Source organism: Notothenia rossii (genome assembly GCF_949606895.1).
Source record: "Notothenia rossii genome assembly, chromosome: 6".
In the NCBI taxonomy this organism is placed as follows: Eukaryota; Metazoa; Chordata; class Actinopteri; order Perciformes; family Nototheniidae; genus Notothenia; species Notothenia rossii.
Genome location: NC_136909.1, coordinates 20895758 through 20918346, shown reverse-complemented (window position 1 = coordinate 20918346; position 22589 = coordinate 20895758). Strand labels below are relative to the sequence as shown.

The 22589-nt window shown below is 39.0% G+C and overlaps 1 protein-coding gene across 2 annotated transcripts in view; it reads right to left on the bottom strand.

Moving 5' to 3' along the window:
- ccser1 (coiled-coil serine-rich protein 1) overlaps nt 1-20909 on the bottom strand; it is a 107913-nt gene extending 87004 nt beyond the window's left edge. The window contains exons 1-5 of one of the 2 annotated variants that reach the window (XM_079686429.1): nt 20636-20909; nt 15142-16183; nt 14028-14445; nt 11766-11950; nt 2339-2429 (exon numbers count right to left, since the gene is read on the bottom strand). In XM_079686429.1, the coding sequence (XP_079542555.1) occupies nt 2339-2429; nt 11766-11950; nt 14028-14445; nt 15142-16158 (1711 nt within the window). In that variant the 5' untranslated portion in view covers nt 16159-16183; nt 20636-20909. Of the gene's footprint in view, nt 1-2338; nt 2430-11765; nt 11954-14027; nt 14446-15141; nt 16184-20635 lie in introns of both variants that reach the window. The other variant, XM_079686428.1, reaches the window with a different exon arrangement.
- Between the last annotated feature and the right edge of the window lie 1680 nt (nt 20910-22589).

Sequence of the window (22589 nt, the reverse complement as noted above, 5' to 3'; positions counted from 1 at the left end):
TGAATAGCATATTAACATTCAGGAGTGATAGGTTTGAGTAATGAAAATAATACAATGAGTTGTTTTAAAAAATATATATATTTCTTTTTAGTGTAATTTATATATGGCACATTTGACAGAGCAGTGTGAAAGAGGTTGTAATAAAAACTGGTGTTGAAGACAAGATTTGGCATTTCTTCGTGTCTTTGTAAAGGTCCCGCTGTCTCCCTCTTCCTGATTCCACAGGGCATGAGTCACAGTTGGATTAAGAGCACACAGCCCTGCAGCTGAATACTGTCGGCCGTAAATTGCTGTGAAACTGCTTGCTTTTTAATAAAGGCTTCAACAAGCCACCTGAGAGAGGTAAGAATAAGGAGTGTCAATGAGAGTGCATGTGTGTGCATGTGTGTGAGATGTGTGTGTGCAGTCATATGTGTCTATCTGCCTCTTTATATGTGCATGTATCTGGTCTGTAAGCTTTGTGTATACCCACTGAATATGTGTGTGAGTTCTTAAATGATTCTATTTAAATAGAGTGTGTGGGAGAACCTTACTCTCCCATTGCCAGCACAAAGTCGAACTCCCTTGACTTTATGAGAACAATCCATCAAACCTTTAATTTCATGCTACAGTCTGCAAACCATTAGGTCTAATGACTTAGCATACAACCGTGTGTTAGTGTGTGTATTAATGATGATGCTTTCTTTCGATTTGCACCAGTCAGAGCCTTCAGAGGTGTTTTATATATATATATATATATATATATATATATATATATATATATATGTATGTGTGTGTGTGTGTGTGTGTGTGTGTGTGTGTGTGTGTGTAAAAGCTGTGCAAGTGCTGTGGCAAATCCGCTCTTCCTCCCAAAGCCCTTTCCAAGCCCCATAAGCACAGGATATTCAGTTTAATATGGCTGAAGCGCCTGTTGTAATTCGCAGTTCCTCGAAGTTCTGCTGAGCATTTTACTTTATTTGATTGCAACTGTAATTTTAATGGAGTCCATCTGGGACTTGAACGTAGCCTAGAGATAGATGAATGTAACCTCACATTTATATACTTGACTGAGATCTGTTATATAAGAATCAAAGCCAGACGTGCTCACACACATATAATGAGAGTCAAGAGAGAGTGAATGAAATGTCTTTATATTTACAGTAAAACTCAAATTCTCAATTACTAAACTTCTTGAAGCACAGACATGGTAGGGTAACCGATTCACGTTGAGTTAAAGATAATACATTACATTTCCAAATGGTTTTGCAGCCTACACTTAGTGTCTTTACAGTTGGAGATGTGTTAATATGAAGCAAACATTCGCAATCTGAAACATAATAAATACTGACAGTATTTGCAAGAGTCTGTAATGTTGCCCAATTACCATAATGCCCTGTGATGAATGATTAAATAAGAACAGTGCTTGCAAATACAATCAATCATTTGACTTCACTACGTGTACTCACAACCAAAAAAAAAGCAAATCCCTTCTTAGGACGCAGTTATGTCGAAGAATTAATCATTATAATAACACATTTCCTTGTGTTGTGTTTACAGCCACCCACCACACTCATTAGATATAATCATTTTCTATGTGTTATATGGAAGGAGGTTGGGGTTACAGTTTGCTGCACTGTGGCAGAGCAAAAGCAATAAGTCTCCTCTGTCACTTTCACACAATGAGGCATGTCAGTTAGAGTGTAACTGAAATGCCTAAACAGTGAAGCAGGTAAATCGTGGTAAATGAGGCAGCTACATCAAAGTAGGTGGCACATGTTAAAAGAACCAGGGAGAGCAGTGGTTTGAGGGCGATGCAGTAGAGGGGATTTAATTTGAAAAAACAGACGGGGAGTAAAGAGAAAGAAAGAGAGCAAGTCAAAAATAAATAAAGAATGGGTGAAGAGAGGGAAAGCAAAAAGGAGGGTTCAAATAATCAGTAACACAATGAGGAAAAATGAGCAGATGTTCACTTGAGAAGTGAAAGATAAAAGGAGATAATTTTTAATACAAACCATTTTCACTCCTGATTTAAAATCATTTATTTCGAGGAACATTTAGCTTCTTTTAAAAGCAGCCCTTACTGTATGATTTTTGAGAAATATAACAAAAACTAACAGGCCTAGCATTTGAACCAGCTGTGGATAGTGTTGAATTATGCATTTTACTTTAACCCCTTCAGTATTTAAATAATAGTTAAGTAAGTACCACTGCATAAATATGTGGACACATGTTTGCTTGATGAAGTTAAGTGTGGAAAAGTGAGATCTATCTGTATGTTTCCTATGCTTCACCCACGCAATGTCCATGAAGACATCTGAGTTGAGACGCAGATTTTCTTTAGTAAAAACATTTTAATTACCATGTCGATGTCGTTGGTCATCAGAAAGGTCCAGGTCCAACATAAGATCATCTTCATCGAGCTCTGACGAACCCAGGTAGTTCAAAACATCCTAAAGAGAAAAGACAAAAAAGACAAAACTGAAAAAAGCAATCTGAAGATAATAATTAGAAATACTCATTATTATATTTATAGTAATATGATTAGGTAGGTTGAAAAAATGCTTTAATGTTGGAACAAACAAGTCATGATGATTAACAGTTTTAATACAATTTTAGCAAGACACTCATGAATATCCTACAGGTTAAGCTAATCATGAAGAAGAAAAACGAAATACATACTAATTCAAATAGGGCTAAGATATGACAACATTCAAGCAAATTATATAAAGATTTGTATCAAAATAATCCTAATTTGCTAAGTATAGTAGTCATTCACAAAGATTCCACAGCCAGAAAACCCAACATCAACACTTCATAGTTATTTATTGATGATATTTCTTTCACTTTTCTCCACTTGACGAGATATCCAGTCCCTCACCATACTGTAAGCATCTAGGCTCATGAACACATATTGTTTCTCCTGTTATAAGGGAATCATTAGGGTTCAGTTAGTGAGAGCAATGAATGTGCCAAATCAGGCTGTGTAACATCTGTCAGCATCCCCCATGCTTCGTAAAGGAACAAGTACCTGCTGAACAAGAGCAACTTTACAATCTACAATCCTTGGTTGCAGTCAAATTGTTAGTTTAGCTTATTTCACTTCCTAACGGAGTGAAATGACCCGGAAGTACCTCAGTGGCCGCCATGATAAGAGCCGTTCGAATTCAGTGGTTCTCAACTGGTCAGGCCTCGGGACCCACGGGACCCACTTTTTACTTGGTCAATAAATTGCGACCCAACATTTTGAAGCACTCAAATTGATTCAACAAAAAATCGTGCTGTAATATACGCTTTTCAGCATACAATATTAATTAAAGTGAAGTACAGTCCATATATCCCTTCACAGAACTAAAGTATGCCTTTAAAAAAAGTTTAATGAGTGATGGAATCAAAGCTGAACTGTATAAAAAGGCACACATGCTAGAAACACAACTCCAGAAGAGGGGTCTGGGGAGATTCTCCCCCAGGAGATTTTTAGAAATACTAACATGAACTACGCATTCTGGTACACTCTGTGAAGAAAGTAAATAAATCTATTACTACCTGACATATTAATAATATTTTATGCCATTGTTTGTTTTTCACTTTGTTTTGACATCTTGCTGCGAGAAGAGCAAAGAGGAGATAGTCTGTGTGACTTACTTTAAATTGTGACTAAGGGTAGATAGTTCCCATTGTTCTGTGACCTGTTACTCATCAAACCGGGGGTCATATTTCATTACGTGTTCATTTGTATCTGAAGTTGTACCCATGGATGTATAAAGAAGAGTTCTACCGCAAAGTTATTCTCCGTGGGGACTTCCGTTCACAATCTTGATTCTGATTGGCCAGAAGACTCGAAAAAGCAAAGATTTTTTATTGAGAAGATGATCACTACGTGACAGAAGTTTTCAAAGCCGTTTATGGTCTCCGGTACTTTCAGTCCAACGCCTACTGCATGCACAGCGTTAGAAAATCGGGCCTTCAAAATAAAAGTTAGACTTTTTTCCCCAAAAAAAAAAAAAGAATCCAACACGACCCACTTTTGGGTCGCGACCCACCAGTTGAGAACCACTGCTCTAGATGATAGGAAAGGAGGTTTGAAACTTCATTTATAACCTCCTTTAGCTTAGGAAACACTGGACCTTCCTTTACGAAAGGAAAGGAGAAAATGCTGCCCCACAATGCCTTGCGGAAGCAACATTTGCCGTTTCACAACATTCGGCCGTTTACAGAAACATCCGATCATGACCGAGAAATGATTATCATGAAAGCTAGGGTACTTATTAATAAGCATTTCACAACTTGCAAGTGCTTTGTTTTGAACGTTCAACACCATAATAATCAAAAGGAGAAATATGAACGTTACTTCAAATAAAGTCAACACTTCATAGTGTTTACTGAGCTCTGTGGGGTTTCTTGAACTTTTAAAACATTTTTGAATGGTTAACTTATATACACAGTGATAGATAAGGACTAACAAGTTTATAATAAATACATTTGTATTTATTTTAAGATCTTTTCTTACAATCATATGTATTGGGATCATGTGGATTAATACTGTGGACGGGAAGGTGACAAGCATAAGTTTCACTTTCCTTTTTTATTTCAATTCCAACTTTGGTCATGAAGAATTTATGTTTCTCTGTTGTCCCCGTTCATACAGCATAAAACAACAGCATAAGAACGCGGTGCAAAGTATCTAGATGCGTCTCCCCACAGCAGATGCACATTTATGACGTTCGTTGGCGCATTATAAATACGTTGGATAGTTTAGTGCAGTGGGATTCTCAAAGCACAGCAGTCTCTTTGAGTAAATCCTTTGAATTCTCCTATCCACTATTCCTTAACCCTGTGATGTTTCACAGAGGTCAAGGAATAGTGGATAGGAAAAGACGATAGGAGCTGACTTTGGACAATTCGACTGCAACCCCTCTCTCTTCTTTCTCCATTAAAAATAGAGCCATTACCGACATGTGATTCCTAAAATTGTTTACACACAAAACCAACTTTCCAAAGCATTTGTCAGATGCCATTAATCTGATTTTGTCATCTATAAAACCTAAACATTTTTCCATCTACCTTACAGGGAACAAGATGTTCTCTGCAAATAGCATCAGGGACAATGCTCTTCAAAATCCAACAATAGCTTTCAATTCAAATTAAACATTTTACAAACCTTACCCAACAGTTTGAAAACAATAGGCATGTTTTAATATTTCATGGTAGTATTCTGGGTCTTGAGATGTTAGAAATTATAATTGTATCTTTAATCCCTATCTCTCAATCGGGCTACAGCTACCTGACTATAATAAGTGATGTTTCAACACTGAATGCCCCACCTCAAATCTTCACTTGTCTTGTTGAATGCTCCTTTGTTCTTGGCTTTATTTTGAGGTTATAATGATGCCCTGTGCTCTCTAAGGTGCAGCTGCATTTCGAAAGTCAATGCTGCCATCTCATGGTCATCAAAGGGAAAACCATTGTAGATATAGCTACATAAATAAATATTGGCAAACTGATAAAAATCCAACACACCACTGCTAGAAAGAGTGTATTTGTTGCAGTTGTACATATATACAAATAGATAAGGTTATGTAAGAATTGGCAGCAGGCAGGATAATTGCTAAAAAACAATGCCTTTTTTGATCATGTTCCCTTATTATCACAGACACATCCAGGTGAGGTGTAAAAACTCTGCCAACATGCGCTTCCCTGGTACTGTATAATACTCTCACAATCAGCAGGTTCGCTCCAATTATTCTACACCTAAAAAAACCTGAGCAATCCCTGGGAAAATTATATATATTTGCAAATAAGTAAGCAGATTTTATATGGACAGCAGCATACCGGTAATAATGAGCACCACAATACTTTCTACATCTCATAAAGTGCCCTGAATTGTCCTGATGAAGCATGTTTCAGCAGTCTGATAACCTCACAAGACCAAAATAGCTAATTATGCAGTAGTGGAGTAGTGCTTTGACCTTGTTCTGATTACATTTCAAAACCTGAATCAACGTTTTAGACAAGATTTTGAATATTTGCTTACTACAGGATTGAACTTGTATGCACTCAAACAATTAAAAAGTTAAACCAAAGTAAATATCAGGCATCGTAAAACTACATGCAGCAGTCACATGGGGTATCAGCAGAAACTCCATTAACCAGCTCTGTTCAGCCCTCATCACTGTTGTTTGGACATAAACAACCTTAGTATTGATCTCCTCCCTTTCTTCTACAAGAGACTTGATGCTTAGTGACTTGCCTAACTATTTAACTACAGCACTGTCCTAGGTGTGTGTGTGTGTGTGTGTGTGTGTGTGTGTGTGTGTGTGTGTGTGTGTGTGTGTGTGTGTGTGTGTGTGTGTGTGTGTGTGTGTGTGTGTGTGTGTGTGTGTGTGTGTGTGTGTGTGTGTGTGTGTGTGTGTGTGTGTGTGTGTGTGTGTGTGTGTGTGTGTGTGTGTGTGTGTGTGCGCATGTGTGTGTGCGCATGTGTGTGTGCGTGCGTGCGTGAGAGAGGGAGAGAGGGAACGAGAGAGAATAATTACCAAACAGCTAAATCAATGTTCTCCAAGTACATAACACGTGAGGCCATTGTGTTCTGTGTACTGTGTTAATGTCTAACACTATATTACTTTTTTTTCACCAGCTGCTCGCGCAGTTAACATCAGAGAAAGACCAGAATGCATTTCCACGTAAAGCAATTGAACAGGAAAACTCCATCCAGGCATTACAGCTAATAGCGAAAGGTATTGGAAAAGAAATGAAGACCCATTCTGTGTGATACTACTGAACAGACTCCATTTGAAGCTAAATTACCCATTTTAAATCTGCCCCTCTAACCACAGAAATCTATTAATATGATTTTACAACCCAGATATGTAACCTTTTTCCCTTGCTTATGTGATTTGAGTGAGTGTAATCCTTGAGTTAATAGAGATAATATCAGATTCAAGTCTGATTAACAGATGGCTCCATCTCTTAACCTACAAGCAGAATAATAATCCCAAGAGATAAGAGGATAGAAGAGCTTTTTCCAGTCTTTAAAACTCACTGGTTTATATTGAAAGGAGAGGGGCAATAGCTACACAACTGTAACGTTTTGTGACCTTTTTGCACGGTTGTAACATTAATTTGTGGACAAAATCTTTCCACATATAGAAATATAAACACCAGTCAAAGTACCGTACTTAAACCTCTTCGGTGATAGTTCCTGCTACAATAGCAGTCTCCATGAATACCGACAGCGAAGGGCCGGTCACATTTGGTCTTATGTCGACATTTTGGAAACATTAGTAGGGCTTTAGTGGAGAATATTTAGCAGCAATAAGGCTCGTCGAGATATCAGAGATATGACAGGGGCCTGAACATTCACCACTATAAAAACAACACATAAAACCTTACAATCAGGCCGATGTAGTACATAACCAGGGTATTGAGTCTTCCTAGAGAATCCATCAGTAAGGGTTTTTCCTGTCCATAAAATTCACTGGTTTCTGTTCATACTCTGAGGAAATCACATAGTCTATAAAAACTACATTTATTCAGTGCCCTAGGGTGATAAATGCGTTAAGATCAAGGCAGAGAGATTTGGCTTGGTAGCCAGGTATTATGGCTTCTGGCGATGGAAAATATACGGACTAACAAATGACTTTCATTCTGTCTGAGCAGATGCTTCACAGCCAGTTGTGTTTACAAGGTGCCTGAGGGAACAAAAGATTGAATGTCCAGTCAAAAGGGAAATCTGTTGAATGCAAAGAAACCGATTTTTAATCAGAGTGTATCTTTATTATTATTATTATTATAATCATTATTAGTACTGTTGGCAACTATCTTCTCCTATACATACAGATTCATCTCTCATCCCAAAGCCAAGCAAACATCCATTTCGAATTAAATGTGCAATGCCTTTTACAATTTAAGAGAGATACTACATTTGAGTGCTTTATAGAGTACACTTTGGTAGCAACAGTATCCATATTTCCACTATGGACATTAATTTGAGTTACATATTTAAATTAAGCAGTCCTATCACGTATTGTAAAGTATACAACTTTACGAGATGATGTTGTGTGCGAGGCTGCCGAGGCAGAAAATGTGACTGCAGTCATAACTTAGAGATATCTATGTCCTACCTCTGCAATGTGTCTGGATGTGAACATGATTTCTACAAGAGAAAGCACCTAAAGGTGGAGTTCTTCCCAATATCAAAATTGTCTTTGAGCTCTTTAGCCTGTCGATGAAAAATGTCACTGAATTAAAGAAAAGTTTTGTTTCTACAGCAGAGGAAGTCAATTTCTCTCTGATAGCTACTAATGAGCTCCTTACTCCATTTTTAGTGTACATTTACTGTTTATTAGCCTCTATACAGGTAATGAATTTAAAATTAACACATTTAGTATATGAACAACAAGTTATCTTCTAATAATTGCCATAAAATATTAAACATAACTAGCTATAATTAGGGGATTGAATGCAATATCAGAATGTATTCATGTGTGTATGTGAACATGTGGTATACATATTCCAAGTCCATATTGTACAATAAGTGTTCCCTTGTTTTTAAGAACATTTTCCTTGGTAATATGCAAATAAATGCAGCATGATGATTATTGTTTATAAGAATAAACACCAGCAAACAGATAGTGCTAAACCACATTTGCCAATTTACCTAAATTGTCTTGATTCATAATTAAATCACACAATAATACTACTAGTACTGCTTATTTTAACAGCATTTTGGCTCAGCTAACTTTTGCTGCCAATAACTATCAATGGTTATGTCATGATTTTCTTTTCATTCACCAGTGTCTTCTGAGCTCATCTGTGTGACAAGTTGGTATCAAGGAGCATAGCTTCAGAGAAAGTGATTTGAAATGTGATTTAATGTGTGTATGATCATTTGTACTGCTTTCATAAGCTGTCCGTGGGCAAAACCATACTGTACAAATATCCTCATTGTTTTTCATTTAAAAACCCAACCGTCTGGTTGTGGTAGTAAAAAGTTCTGTCTCGGATAAGAAGATAATCCTTAAGTGTCACTTATGATATCAAGGCTTTACAAGGCCGCATTCAGACAGGAGGGTATGAAAACAAGAGGCATCCTGTTAACAAGTCTAGCGAGCAAGCTTTGAATGCAGGTGTGGATGTGCATAAGTAACAGTCAAATTCAAATGGATTGCAGTTGAACTATTCTGCCATATACTGAATGTCAATCAACCTACAAACAAAAGTTCAAATGTGTTCATCTTCTCTCTCAGATGAGAGAGAATTTCTTCAGAACGTCCTAAGTTATTCCTTTCAACTGGAATTGAATGTAATCCCTGCCAGCCTGCCAACATATTATCACTGTCTCACTGAGAAAAATATGAGCAACCAACAGTGTTTACGGGGGGGAAATAAATATCTCTCGACAACCCGAATGGGATATCAAAATAACAACAACAACTGGAATGAGATCACCAAACAGCTCAAGCAAACACAGCGTTCCTGACAGAGACACCTCACAGTTCATCTCAACTTAGAATTAAACTTATTACACATTTGTCATTGCAAATCAAATCTTTAGCAGCTTCAAGGTAATTATATTCTCTCCTTGTAATGAATCAGTAAAAATAAACTATATACACCTAGCCTACCGTCTCTGTTTGGCTCTAAACTGTTGCACTGTCCCACAGGACTTCTTCATAGGTAAACACCACAGTGAGCCACACTGTTTATACAATAAGCCAACCATTTCTCTTCCTTGTATTCATACCCTCAACTGCCTTACTTATGTATTTACTTAGAAGAAGGCCTCTCAGGTGTCTCAGTTCAGACTTATTCATAAGCTTCATAAGTGCCCTCTGCAACAACAACAAAAACACTTTTATCAGGCTGAAATAAAGAGGAGAAATGGAGGGACATCATTGAATTTAGACTCCAAGGCTCCTGCGCTTTAGGCACAATGTAGGCCCCAGAAGGGCCCTTCAAACGACAGAGAAAGGAAAAGAAAAGATTAGAAGTCTGTGCCAAGGAGCAGATGGAGTCTGCAAAGAACATAGCAATGTGCTGTGTGTATACATGCCCTCTGGATGAAAGCATACAGTCCTTGGTAAAGTAAATTGGATTGACAAACCAACAGAACTTCCCCTATGTGTTGTGATGTATTGTAGGGAGCCAACCCATACACAATAATACCAGTAGCACCTGAAGCAAATGTTGTTAAAGCATGAATCAAAAGACGGGGGCAATGACTGTTAGAGAGTCAACTTTACATTACATTACATGTCACTTGTTAGACGCTTTTATCCAAAGCGACTTACATACTCAATACTGTGGACAATCCCCACAGGAGCAATTTGGGGTGAAGTGTCTTGCCCAGGGACACAACGACATGCTGACTGCAGTGGGGTTTGAACCCTGATCCCAACACCAACGCTCTATCCACTGCGCCACACGCCTCCCAACTCACACAATATGTGAAATATTTACTGAAGAAGTAATATTACTAAACTAATCACACTTGCCCGGGTCATAATGTCAGGGCTTTGCCTTATATAGCATTAAATATTAGAAACAAGATTTGTATTTCTTCTTATCATTTGTATTCATGTGTACACACAAGGTAACAACATAACTAAGAATATCAAGGGGTTTTCAGATTCTCATTCTTAACTTGAGCTGTTGAATATCAGAACTAATGACACATTAGGACTTATTAGTAACCCGTGTGTGATTGCAAAGTCAGTACAGAACTGTAGACCGCCATTCAAATGTGACATTTCTTGTCATGAGCAAATGTGTGTCTGTTTATGTTCACCTCACGATACACACTGTTCAGTGCCTCGTGGAAACGTTTAAGAAAGGCATCATGGTAATCCTTTTAGGATACATTAAGTGCTATGCTCAGTTCTTGTGTGCTGTGTTTTGGGCGGATTCATTTTCTCTACCATACTTTTGTTTCCTCCATTACATTTGGGGAAATGTATTACTGCCCTTAAACTGCACAGCAAAGTATTCACATTTGGTCTTTTTTTTTCTATCTTGTTTTTCTACTCTAATTGATTTTGTTTTCCTTTGTGTTTTGAAATATTGTTCTAGTGCATTTCTTTGCCTTTTTTTAAAGTACTTTTACTTTCCTCTGTGTTTGTAAAGTTTCTATATATAAACTGGATGGGCACTCAAAGAGCTCAAGCCTCCGCTAAGGTCATGCCCCATCTTGCAATATTAATGAAAATGAATAAGTAATGTGTGTATCCGCCCTGTGATTTGGATCTGCTCCAAAATGTGTGGCACATACTTAACTGTTTAGTCAGACACATGTGTATTTTTGTATGTGCGTGTGCGTGTGTGTGTGTGTGTGTGTGTGTGTGTGTGTGCATGTGCGTGTCTTGGGGTTAGTTATGCTATACTAAACATAATAATTCAAATGTAAACTGTTACACACACACACACACTAAACTGTATCTTTCATACACACACACCATCTGTATCTGCTAAGTGTTAACCCTCATTCAGCATGACCTGAAAACGTAAAAAAAGGAATATCTAGTCATTTTGAATTACACACACACACACACACACACACACACACACACACACACACACACACACACACACACACACACACACACACACACACACACACACACACACACACACACACACACACACACACACACACACACACACACACACACACACACACACACACACACACACACACACACACACACACACACACACACACACACACACACACACACACACACACACACACACACACACACACACACACACACACACACACACACACGACCTACCAGACTGCCCAGTTTGGAGGACGAGGAGTTGTTTCTGTGTTTGAGGAGGCCACATGCCTCCATGCCCGGGGCATCCTTGTGGTTTCCATGGATACGAGGCCCACCAGCCCCTTCAGATGAGGAGCGAAGACGCCTTTCCATCCGCATCACCTCATGATAGGGGCTGACACTGCTGCACAGAGACGCTGCTGGAAAGAGTAATGAGGAGATAAGTTGAGTTAGGGTGAAACTGTTGAAACACTGACTCTAAAAGCAGAGACATAATCATCTTCTTATTATATTTCCAACGGGTAGCAGTCAGCCCAATTTCCTGTATGACGGTGAGTTATTTTCATGAAACTTAATGAAAAAAGGGCTCTTACTTATTGAGATTTTTAAATTAAGTAAAAATGTCCCTATCTAAAGCTCCTCAGCGGTATTGTTTTGGTCAAATGGTATTTTGTGATCATCAGGTTTTATCTCGTTCCCACGAAATGAGAGAATGAATGATGAACTTCAAGGGCAAAACCCAGACAACTGCTATAATTGCTCTATTATGATCTACTAATGGATATATGTATAAACAGACAGACAATGCCAGGTCCTTCCATTGTGTGCACGGTTATGAAACAGCTCTTCATGAAAACCACTCGCTCCCTACCTGTCTCTCTCTTTCACAAACACTGACACATGCACAATGCCTACATGTACAAAGTGTGTGTGCACAGGTCTTTTTCTTGTCTTCTTTTGTCTTTATTCTGACACTTCCTGTCTCCGGCCCATTTTACTAGAGGCTCAGACCATTTCAGCATGAAAGGAGAACACATACCAGAGGACTTTAAACTGTTTGTGAAATGGATATGGTCAAATTTGTTTTTTGTGGAGTCCAACAGACTCCTCCCGTTATTCCTGTAGTTTATCTGTAGTTCCCACAGCTTGGAAGCTAAACATTCACCAAGTTGTAATCAATATTTAGCTACTGCCCTACAATAATGAATTGCAATACACTACATGCGTGTATGTGTTCACAAAACAACAATAGGCAACTGATTCCGCACTAAGCTTTCAGAATTGAGAAGGGTTTTTTTGAGCATGTAACACTTACATGTCAAGTATAACTCAAATACAACAGCATTTCTACTGGGTTGTCAAAAAAGTGTCTACATTTAAAAAAGAAAATAAATGCTATCTTAATTAATTTGTTGAGCACTTTTTGATCATGATTAAATCTTGATATATTCATTAATTTGAACCTATCTTACTAAAACCCTCAGTTTTCTCTGCCAGCAGCCCATTAATAAAGTGACATTTCAGTATCAGCAAAAATGAAATGATCAGTTGCTTCAACTAAACTAATTTCTAATAGCACGGTTAGCTAGTCCAAGTGAGACCATTAATCAAGCCAACACTTGATTCACTAAATTATCTCTTTTCCTGAAAGGGTAATAAACTCAGCCAGAATCTCATGTTCCATATCACACATCAAAGTCTGAGAAAAAGGTTAGGACACAGGGAAAAATATTTTTTGGGAAACATAATTATGGGCTGTAGATCTCGGGAAGAAATATTTTTTTGTGAGGGGAAGCCTTGGCTGAAAAATCTCCTCTGCAATATGTTACAACAGCTGAGGAAGTGAGGAAAATGGTAACACATCATCTCGGGTAAAATGATAAATTGTCAGTTTGACAAACTACTGTCAACCCACATCTGGCATGTGTTCATTAGACTGAAGGGTTTTTTTCAGATTAACTGTGAGGTGATTGCTCAGAGTGACGGCTATAAAAGTTTCAGATCAATGTTCGAGCTTCGAAATGTATAGTAATATTTGGACACAACACAAGAGGAAACATGTTTTCTGTTGCTTTTTGAAATGCAAAATGTACTGATACATGAGTGAGTTAGATATCAGGTAAAGCATAAGTGTAAATAGAATAAAAAACATATGGATATATATCCATATGTTTTTTATTCTATCCCAAAAATACAAATATGTCCATAACACACAAGCAACACGCATATATAACAAATATACATAGCATACATACTCCCCGCACAGCAAGAAGTCAATACTGTCAATGCTTTTTACATAAAATAGCTAGTCAATATCATAGAGCCGATATCACAAAAGAGTGTGAAGCCAAGTTTGGATGTCTGTCTGTCTCAGTTATCATGCGGGATCAACCTGGCTGGGCTCCCATGGTACACGGTACATGGTAGTGTATGTTATCTGAGTTTGTGACTGTGGCGATGCATGTAAACTTGTGATTTGCATGAGTTTCTCACCTGCATGTGGTTTCCTCAAATGAGAGGACCTTGGCTCGTGGCAGCCACAGAAGGTTCCTCTTTCTTGAATGGAGCGCGTTCTTCTTGCCTTCCTTTCCGATTGCTCTGGGTTAGAGTGGCACCCCTCGCTGAATACCACACATGCCTCGCTCTCGCTGGTGGTCTCTGTTTGGTAACCTGCCTTCCTCTTCTCCACTAACTCCTTCCTCTCCACTGCTGACAACTCATCTGTCACTTCCTTTCTCTCTTCCTCCCTCTCCCTTCTCTCTTCCAGTGATTGTTCCCGCAGAGGTAGGCAGGGTACAGCTGTCTCCGGCTCTGAGAGGGAAATGGCAGTCTCATAGTCTGTGTTGTTTGCTGTGCTGGTGTCCGGGAGTAAAGGTTTTTCAGTGCTGGACTGGGCTGGAGTGAAGAAGACCTGAGGAGAGGACATTTCATTGAGAATGTGTAGAAACAGAACAAGCTGTTGCTGTCAATGTTACATTTGAATAGAAGCACAATTGTGAACTGAAAGGGGTCAAAAGGTTTGCACAAGGATATATTTGTGTCCTCAGGCACAAGGTGTGAATGTTTGGGAAGCACAGTCACAGTATTTAATCTTGACTTAAGTGCGGAGCTTTGTCTTTGCAGCCAAAAATAGAATCAATTCTTGAAGGAGGAAAAGTTGTGAGCACAAAGGTGTGAAATGTGGAGGACAGTTTTCAGACACGCATGGGCCTTTCTCTTCATGCCTTAGCACTTTCAATAAAAGGACTTTTATGCCCTGTGCTCAATTTTTATGTCACATTTCACAGATTCCACTCAGTGATCATAAATATTCCTCCTTTATGGTTTTTGTTCTTGACATCCAAGGGCACCTGTGGTTGTATTATCTATTCCTCAAGCTCTAATATTGCCTTTTTTAAACAAATATTGTTTGCCAACAAGAAGAAAGATTTACTGATTGAATGATTTTGCATACCTAAGACAAGTTGCATTTTCATCTTAACATTTATGTTGTTTCTCTATTATTCCCGAAACTTTTACATAAAGTTTACGGTTTGTCTTTAACGATCAACCCATTTGATTCCAAAACCCATACATGATTGACAGCAAAAAGAAACAGGCACACTACCTGGGATGAAGAAACAACCAAGCTGAAGTTCTCTGGGGCAGGGGGGGATTCAGGTGGGGATTCAGGTGGGGATTCAGGTGGGGATTCAGGTGGAGCTGGGTAGACATCTGGCCCGGGCTCAGAGGCAGGAGGGGCTACAGGGGTTCCGGGGCTGGGAGCTGGCAGAGCATCCACCTCAGACACAGAATCCTCCGTGATGGGGATGAACTCTGAAGGGGTGATGGCTGTGGTTCGGTCCTCTGATATCATAGGGGACTGGAGTGAGCTTTCCCCACCGGCACCAAGCTCCCCTGGCCATGAGCCCGGGGTGAGCCCCCCGGCCCCCGGAGTGATGGTGGTGGAGCTCGGAGGTTCCAGATTCACTTCTGGAGGTCTGTGGTGGTCGGAGGTCCGGGAGAAGCGGTGGTGAGCGGAGAAAGATTTGGGCAGCAGCGTTTTCTTCCGTGACGACCGTTTGCTATTACTACCTCCACTGTAGTCATCCAGGAACCCGGAGTCGTCACCCTCATTGGCCCCTGAGCCACTGATACAGTTTGTAAAGACATTTCGATTGGCTGTGGAGGAGGAAGAAGAGGACGCTTTTTCAAAGTCCTCCGTCTGAGAGCGGGAGATCTTCTTTTGCTTGTGGCTGCCGAATCCAAAGGAGTGGCGTGATTTTGGGCGTCCACCACCTTCACTGAACCCCGTTGACGATGACGTTGAAATCTGCTGGTCATTTCCATTTGCGTCAGTGCTCTGTGTCAACGGGGGGGTGAGGTTTAGGTTGATAGGCTTGACACGTGGATCACTATTCCGTTTAGCTGATAAATTGAGGGATGGAGTTCTGAAAAAGCTGCGGCGTTTCCCCGTGCTGCCTGAACTGGAGTTGGTGCTGGAGGGTGAGGAGGTGTGGACGCCATTGCCCTGTCCACCTGAAGAGGGAGAGGAGGGGAGGGAGTCCTGCCTCTTACTGCTGCTGCGGCGGAAGATTGGCAGGCGGGACACAAGTGTGGACCGACGTGAGCCTGATTCACCCATCGAGAAGCAGCCGAAGTGGGGCACTCTGAGGAAACAAACAAACAGAAAAAAACCTTCAATGGATACAACATGCATCAACAAAGATTCATATTCAACGTGACCAATCTTGTTGTTGGGAAATATTAAGGCATCTAATAATTCTGACATTCATAACTTGCAACATGGAAATCAAATATCATGATATTGTTTTAACAAATACCTCTAATATTGATAGAGCGGTGATATTGTAGGGTTGACTATTGCTGCATTATACAGGTACTATAAAACCTGATCATAAAGGAATTGTCCATAACATCATTAAGGCCATTTATATATATTTTTGTAATGATCACTACCAGCAATGGAAGCACATGCTGACTGTCTTTCCTTGAGAATTGAGTCCGTTTCTAACCGAGTTTAGTTACCGTTATAAACTGACAATTAAACCCTTTGTTCAAGCCAAGAATCAGATATAATAAGTATAATTAATCTCTGCTCAGTCATGAATGATGAAAAACAATGCAATGAGGCTCAGTAGTTACACTACTAACAATACTTTTGTTTATTTGATGCTATCCATAAGAAATGCAAGCCCGTTTTGACCTTTCTTATAACAAGAACTGCCTCCAGTGTTTAGCACAGGTTTCTTAAAGTAAAAACAAAGGTGACAAAAATGAATCATTATGGTGGGACTGTTCAATTCTTTAATTGTCGGTCTTTTAAGGTTTAACCTTGAAAAATCCTTAAGGAATATTTCATATTTGTCTTTTGTATTTTTGTTTTATCCCGGGTAATTGGTAAATAAACTTGTTTTAAAACACAACATGCAAAAGAAGAAAAAAACAAGCATCCTATTCAAGGATTATCATCTCAGATTGATGATAGAAAAGAAAAAATGAAATATAAAAAAGTAATGAAAAGCCTTAACTTCCTTGCCTGTGTCGCAGCTACATTAGAGAATATTAACTCTCTGTTTCAACTGCACCGACTGTCTTTTAGAGTAAAAAGTAAGAGTATCAGGCTGAAACACTGTGCCTCATGTAATCTTCATTTACAAACGGCTTTATACAATTGTACACATAGAAAGCCTCTTAGTGAATTAATTAAAAGAGGGGTCATTGTCTGTAAGAACCGACTGAAGTGTTTAGTCAAAGATTAAAGGAAGACATTAATTCATGTTTTACTTGTTTCCTACAAGGAATTAGCCAAACTGTGACTTGTAGTGTTTAAGAGGCTGTCACTGTGAGAGCCTCTCTGTGTAATAAGCTTGTATTGACACCCTTCACTGAAGTGGCTCATGACATGAGTGTGTGAACTCCTTAAAAGTCCATTTGATCAAGTTGGGATACAGACGGGTCCTTTTTTTTTTTTTTTTAAGTGGACTCAGCTCACGTAATATAAAAGCGGTAATTGATATTTATCTATGTACCTAATTTATGTCAACATTTAGAGTAATTATGATATTGTGAACAATTAATAGTATATTCAAAATGCAGTGAAGCTATGTTATGACTGTCATGGATCAATTCAAGATATCTGTGCAAGTGAAATAATTTGCAGGTTAGCACCCTAGTCAAATATGTATTAAAAACATTTCAGATTAACCAGCAGGTCAGAAGTTACCCTCACCACCACACAGACATTTGACCAGGTCATGACACTCTGGCCTGTCTCATTGTGACCAGGTAAACATCGTTTAACTAATTATATAGAGATTAAAACAGATTGAGAACAGTCCTACCAGTCCGGTGCAATAGGAAAAACACTTTTAGGCAATGGCTTGTAGCTGTCAGGCCTGGTGAACTGAACACACATCCAACGCAAAAGCATAACACAAAATCACTGCTGATAAAATGAAGGCCCACCCACAGGGAGTGTGCCCACGCTGAAGCTCAACAAAGGGAAGGTTGAGAGGTGATAACTGCACTGAAACAGGTGTTTACTTCCCGATGGCCTTGCCACTGTACAAAAAACAATACCTGAATCAGAACTTCCGCTTATCTCAGTTCCTCTTCCCTTTGCTCTGTAGTGCAGTATAACGGGCTGCTGTGTTGGATAACAAATCACAGAGCATAAACAATTTGATTTGCTGCTTCCTTGACTTCCATTCGAATGCTGAATTACAAATTGCCTGAACTAAATAAACGGGGCTCGACTATTCTTGCTCTGGACATTTCAGTAGTTTAATTTAAAGCAACTGTCCAAATAATATAATTATTGATGTAAAGCCTAGCTTGAAATCTTTTGTTCTTGCACTGCTGTGTAGTTTGAATTGTCTTATAATCACATACGACTGCCTGAGTCTTCCCCTGTTACTCAATAAACCAAACGGCTTCCAAATTCCACTTTGAATGAACTTTTACACTGATAAACCATTAGACTATCTGACGGTTTGAAAGAATAAATAAAGGTGTGTATGATGTGTGCGTACTGTAACTGGGTGTTTCCTATAAAACAGGTTCTTGATGCATTTTTGACAGACTAAATATTAGGCAACACTGTAACCATTTGTATACCGTATACTGTATACCATTTTTCTGATGTCTGATAAGAAATCTTGAGATATTTTTAAACACATTGTGGCTTTACCAAAGTAAGATAAGAATTTGTTTTAGTCTGTGTGGGAGTTGCTTTTAGAAGGTGTGTGTTTTCATACAGGGAGTGATCTGGCTTCAATGATGGGCTTGCTGGTATTGTCGAAAGAAAAATATTCCAATATTGTATCTGCATTAAGACAATACAAAATGGATACATGGATATAAGGGCCAAACATTTACAAACACTGTATTCTCTGTTCACTTAATTAGGGTACACTGAGAAATGTTTTAATACCATGAAACAGAAATATAAGGTAGCACTCAACATACTACACTAATTCCTTTATGATAACTAATCTACCATCACATGACCTATGTAACAGATAGTTTTTGCAACCTATGGAATGCATCAACAAAAAAGCTTAGCGTATACTGTAGCTATAAATATGCAAGCCAGGACATGTGATCAAAACAACAGGCTATCTTGAGCAAGAAGTCGCCTTTTTACCGTAAACTCAAATGTGAAATGTAAACTCTCACCTTTAACCTGACAGAAAAACTGCTACTCTTGTTTTTAAGAATACTTAACCAAACTGCAGTGCAGACTAAAAACAGAGTTACTCAATTATACTACACATGTCGTTGTATGGACATTTGGATACTACATTAACAGTGGAGGATTTGGAGGCCGAGGAACACATCGCAACTTAAGAACGGCATGCAAATAGAAAAATGCAAAACAAAAGCCAACACTGGCTGCATGCTGCAAATAAAGACGAACATCAGCTAAAATGATCAATCGTTCACCATCTAGTACAACACTTACCTTCTCTTTATCACAGGCATGATCACGAAAATGATAGTGCACTAAACAGGGTTTTGGTAAACGCTCAAAACAGTAACTTCTCTATTTGTAAACTCAGTGTTTCTATTGGCCAATCAGGCACATGCGAGATCAAGTTCAAATGTATGTGGGACGGAGCATGGAAAAGTATTATTATCCATGGAAAATCAGCAATACATATACACAATATTCAAATCATAACCATATTAAATACAATATAATAAAAATCAAATAACAATAAATAACATAGACAGCTGTTATATATTTTTTACAGATGTATCCACTCAAAACAGAGCTTTCTCTTTATGTATGACAGTAGTCCAAATATTTTGAAGCAATTATTGCACCTGTTTTACTCCCGTCAAATTCTGAAGTAGAAGGGTAGGATCTACAGATTCGTTTTTAAAGACTAACTTTAAACTCCCAAATGTTATTTCTTACACTATTTTAGGAAGTGAGATTCTGTCTTAACTTCTCTTTTATGACAGAGCTCACTCCACATCCACAGAAGGACTTTTAAATCAGTTTTCCCAGGCTGAGTGTAAACAAAAGCAAGTGTTTACAAGTAAATATTCATTTAATGTGTGGCTCAAAATGTATTTCTTATGTTCAGAATGGTTGCTGACATAGTGGTATCTTGTGATGCATAGTGATTGTTGGTTAGCCGGCTCCCCTTTAAAGCATCACTTATTAATGAATGGGCCTTAGCATGATACTGTTACTGTGTGCCTACCAACACTTGTTACTGTTCTCTGTCAACCAATTAGCTATAGCCAGTATCAGATATTACAGCAGTAATGAGATGAGATGCGGGGATGTAAATATGAGTAACCACCAGTAGCAGCAGTAGCAGCCAGCGGGAACCAGTAGCTGTCAAACAGAAACGTCAACAACGCTCTGAAGCCTGCCGACCTTAAATCCAGACTAGCTAGCTGGGTCAAATCACTGACAGTCAGCCGTCGGGAGTAAGCTCTGGGGCTAATGGCTGCTACGACATTACATCAATAAAACGCAGTGTATCGCTTTCTCCGGGCTGTAAAGATCGGGGGGAATACAGTCGCGTGCACTGTCCGGTGTTTCAGGCGGACTGGCTAGCAGCAGCGGCACACACACTTACCTTGCGCAGAGTCCCAGCAGTCTCTACCGACGCCGAGCAGCTGGATAAATATTCGCTTTGTGCTCACACGAGTTACCATAGCCTACATGGAGGAATCTGGAAGTGTACAATGGTCCTGGAATTGCACTGAGGTAGCACCTTGTGTTGCACTGACGCCGATATTACACCTCTGTGACGTGGAGGCTCTTTTCCTCCTTCGTCTCTTCCGCGTTGCGACGACAGGCTGCGAACGTGCACAGCGTGACGTCCTTCTTCTTCCTCATACTCCTGCTCCTCCCTCTCCTTCTCCCACAGATCAGCATCCTCCAGCAGGTGGAGGGGTGGACAATTAAATCTCTCACTGGCAAATATAATCGATCATTAATCCGGAACTTCTCATATGTAGCATACTAAATATTGGGAAGTCTAATATTGAAGGAATTGCCCATTCACTATCCCTTACTAAACAGAAAGTTACTCCTCTGGCATGTCAACATGTGTATGCCAGTGTTTTGTATCAAATAAAAGGATTATTATTATTTATCCAACTCATTTACATTGAAGTATCACTGATAAGATAAAGATTACTTTAATATAGTAAAGTAAAGCTTTAGGCTATAAATAAATGCATGTCAAAAACGAAAAATTGTACTTTTAGTGATAAGATTTAGGATTAAAGGTCCAGTGTGTAGGATTTAGCATTGAGTTTGCCGATTGCATAAACTGAATTGACCCTTTTAATGGCAGAAGTTTGGGCTTAGATGCCGAAAGCATGTTTACATTACCAAAGGCTCTATTCTATTTACTTAGTCTCCAAGTTAGCCATATCAGTGTGAACATGCACAATACTAGATACATTTTACCTACTTACCTATGGAATCCAACCATCAAAATCCTGTAATTTTCAAGTCGAAATGCCTACCAATATAGATTGGTCAGGCAAACTTAAGGTGGCCTTCAGGTAACCTTGAAAATTCAATAAAAAGAGCAGCTTCTAATCTAATTAAAACACAATTATTCGTTTCATGTCATTATATACTAAATAATAAAAACATATTTAATTTGTGCGAATGCCGTTTCCAGCATTCCACTATAGTTATTTTCTTTATTCTTCCATCTTCCGTATTCTTTTTATTATTCTTATTTCACCAAATAGTTTGGCTCTCAATAACTTCAGCATACTTTTCAGCTACAGAAACCATTCAAATATCAACATATTCAGCCTTTTCAGTACATGATGGGAAACTTTCAACTTTTTCAAGATATGTTATACTTTTTGAAATATTCAGCTTTTTAAACTCTTTTTTTAACATGTAACTCAATGGGAGGAACCTTCAAATCGTCTTTTACTTACACCCAGGCCCGGTTCTACAGGGGTGCATAAGGGTGCATTGCACCCTCAGTTGAGTCGTTATGCACCCTCATTTGAAAAATTAAAAGTGAAAAAAAAAAAAAGAAGTGAAAAATATTACATATATAATAACAATAAGAAGAAGAAGAAGAAGAAGAAGAAGAAGAAGAAGAAGAAGAAGAAGAAGAAGAAGAAGAAGAATGTAGTTGAAACAAAATAAATTGTAATTGTGGTTAAAGAACATTGATACATTTATTTGGTCAATTTAAACGGTAAGTAGCGTTATTATGTCCGGTGCGCGTGACCTGTGCCGCTGCGCGTTCGTCGTCTGCAAGGTGCTTACACAGCAGTCAATGATGACATCAGAAAATGGTTAAAACAACCAGCCCTTATCGCCAGGGTAATAACAGTTCAGATCATGGGGACATTACGTTACCCGCAGCCACTGTCGTGGACACTAACGCCCGACTCGCCGGCTTTGCCCGCCTCGCCCACGGAGGCGGAGCAGCCGCAGCCGTCTTCGTTGCCCCAAACACCGCCACCCCTCAGCGGCCCGTAAGTGCCAGAGGACCTTGGCAAAACAGCGCCTGACCAGGTATATTTAAAAAAGTACCCAACTCGCCT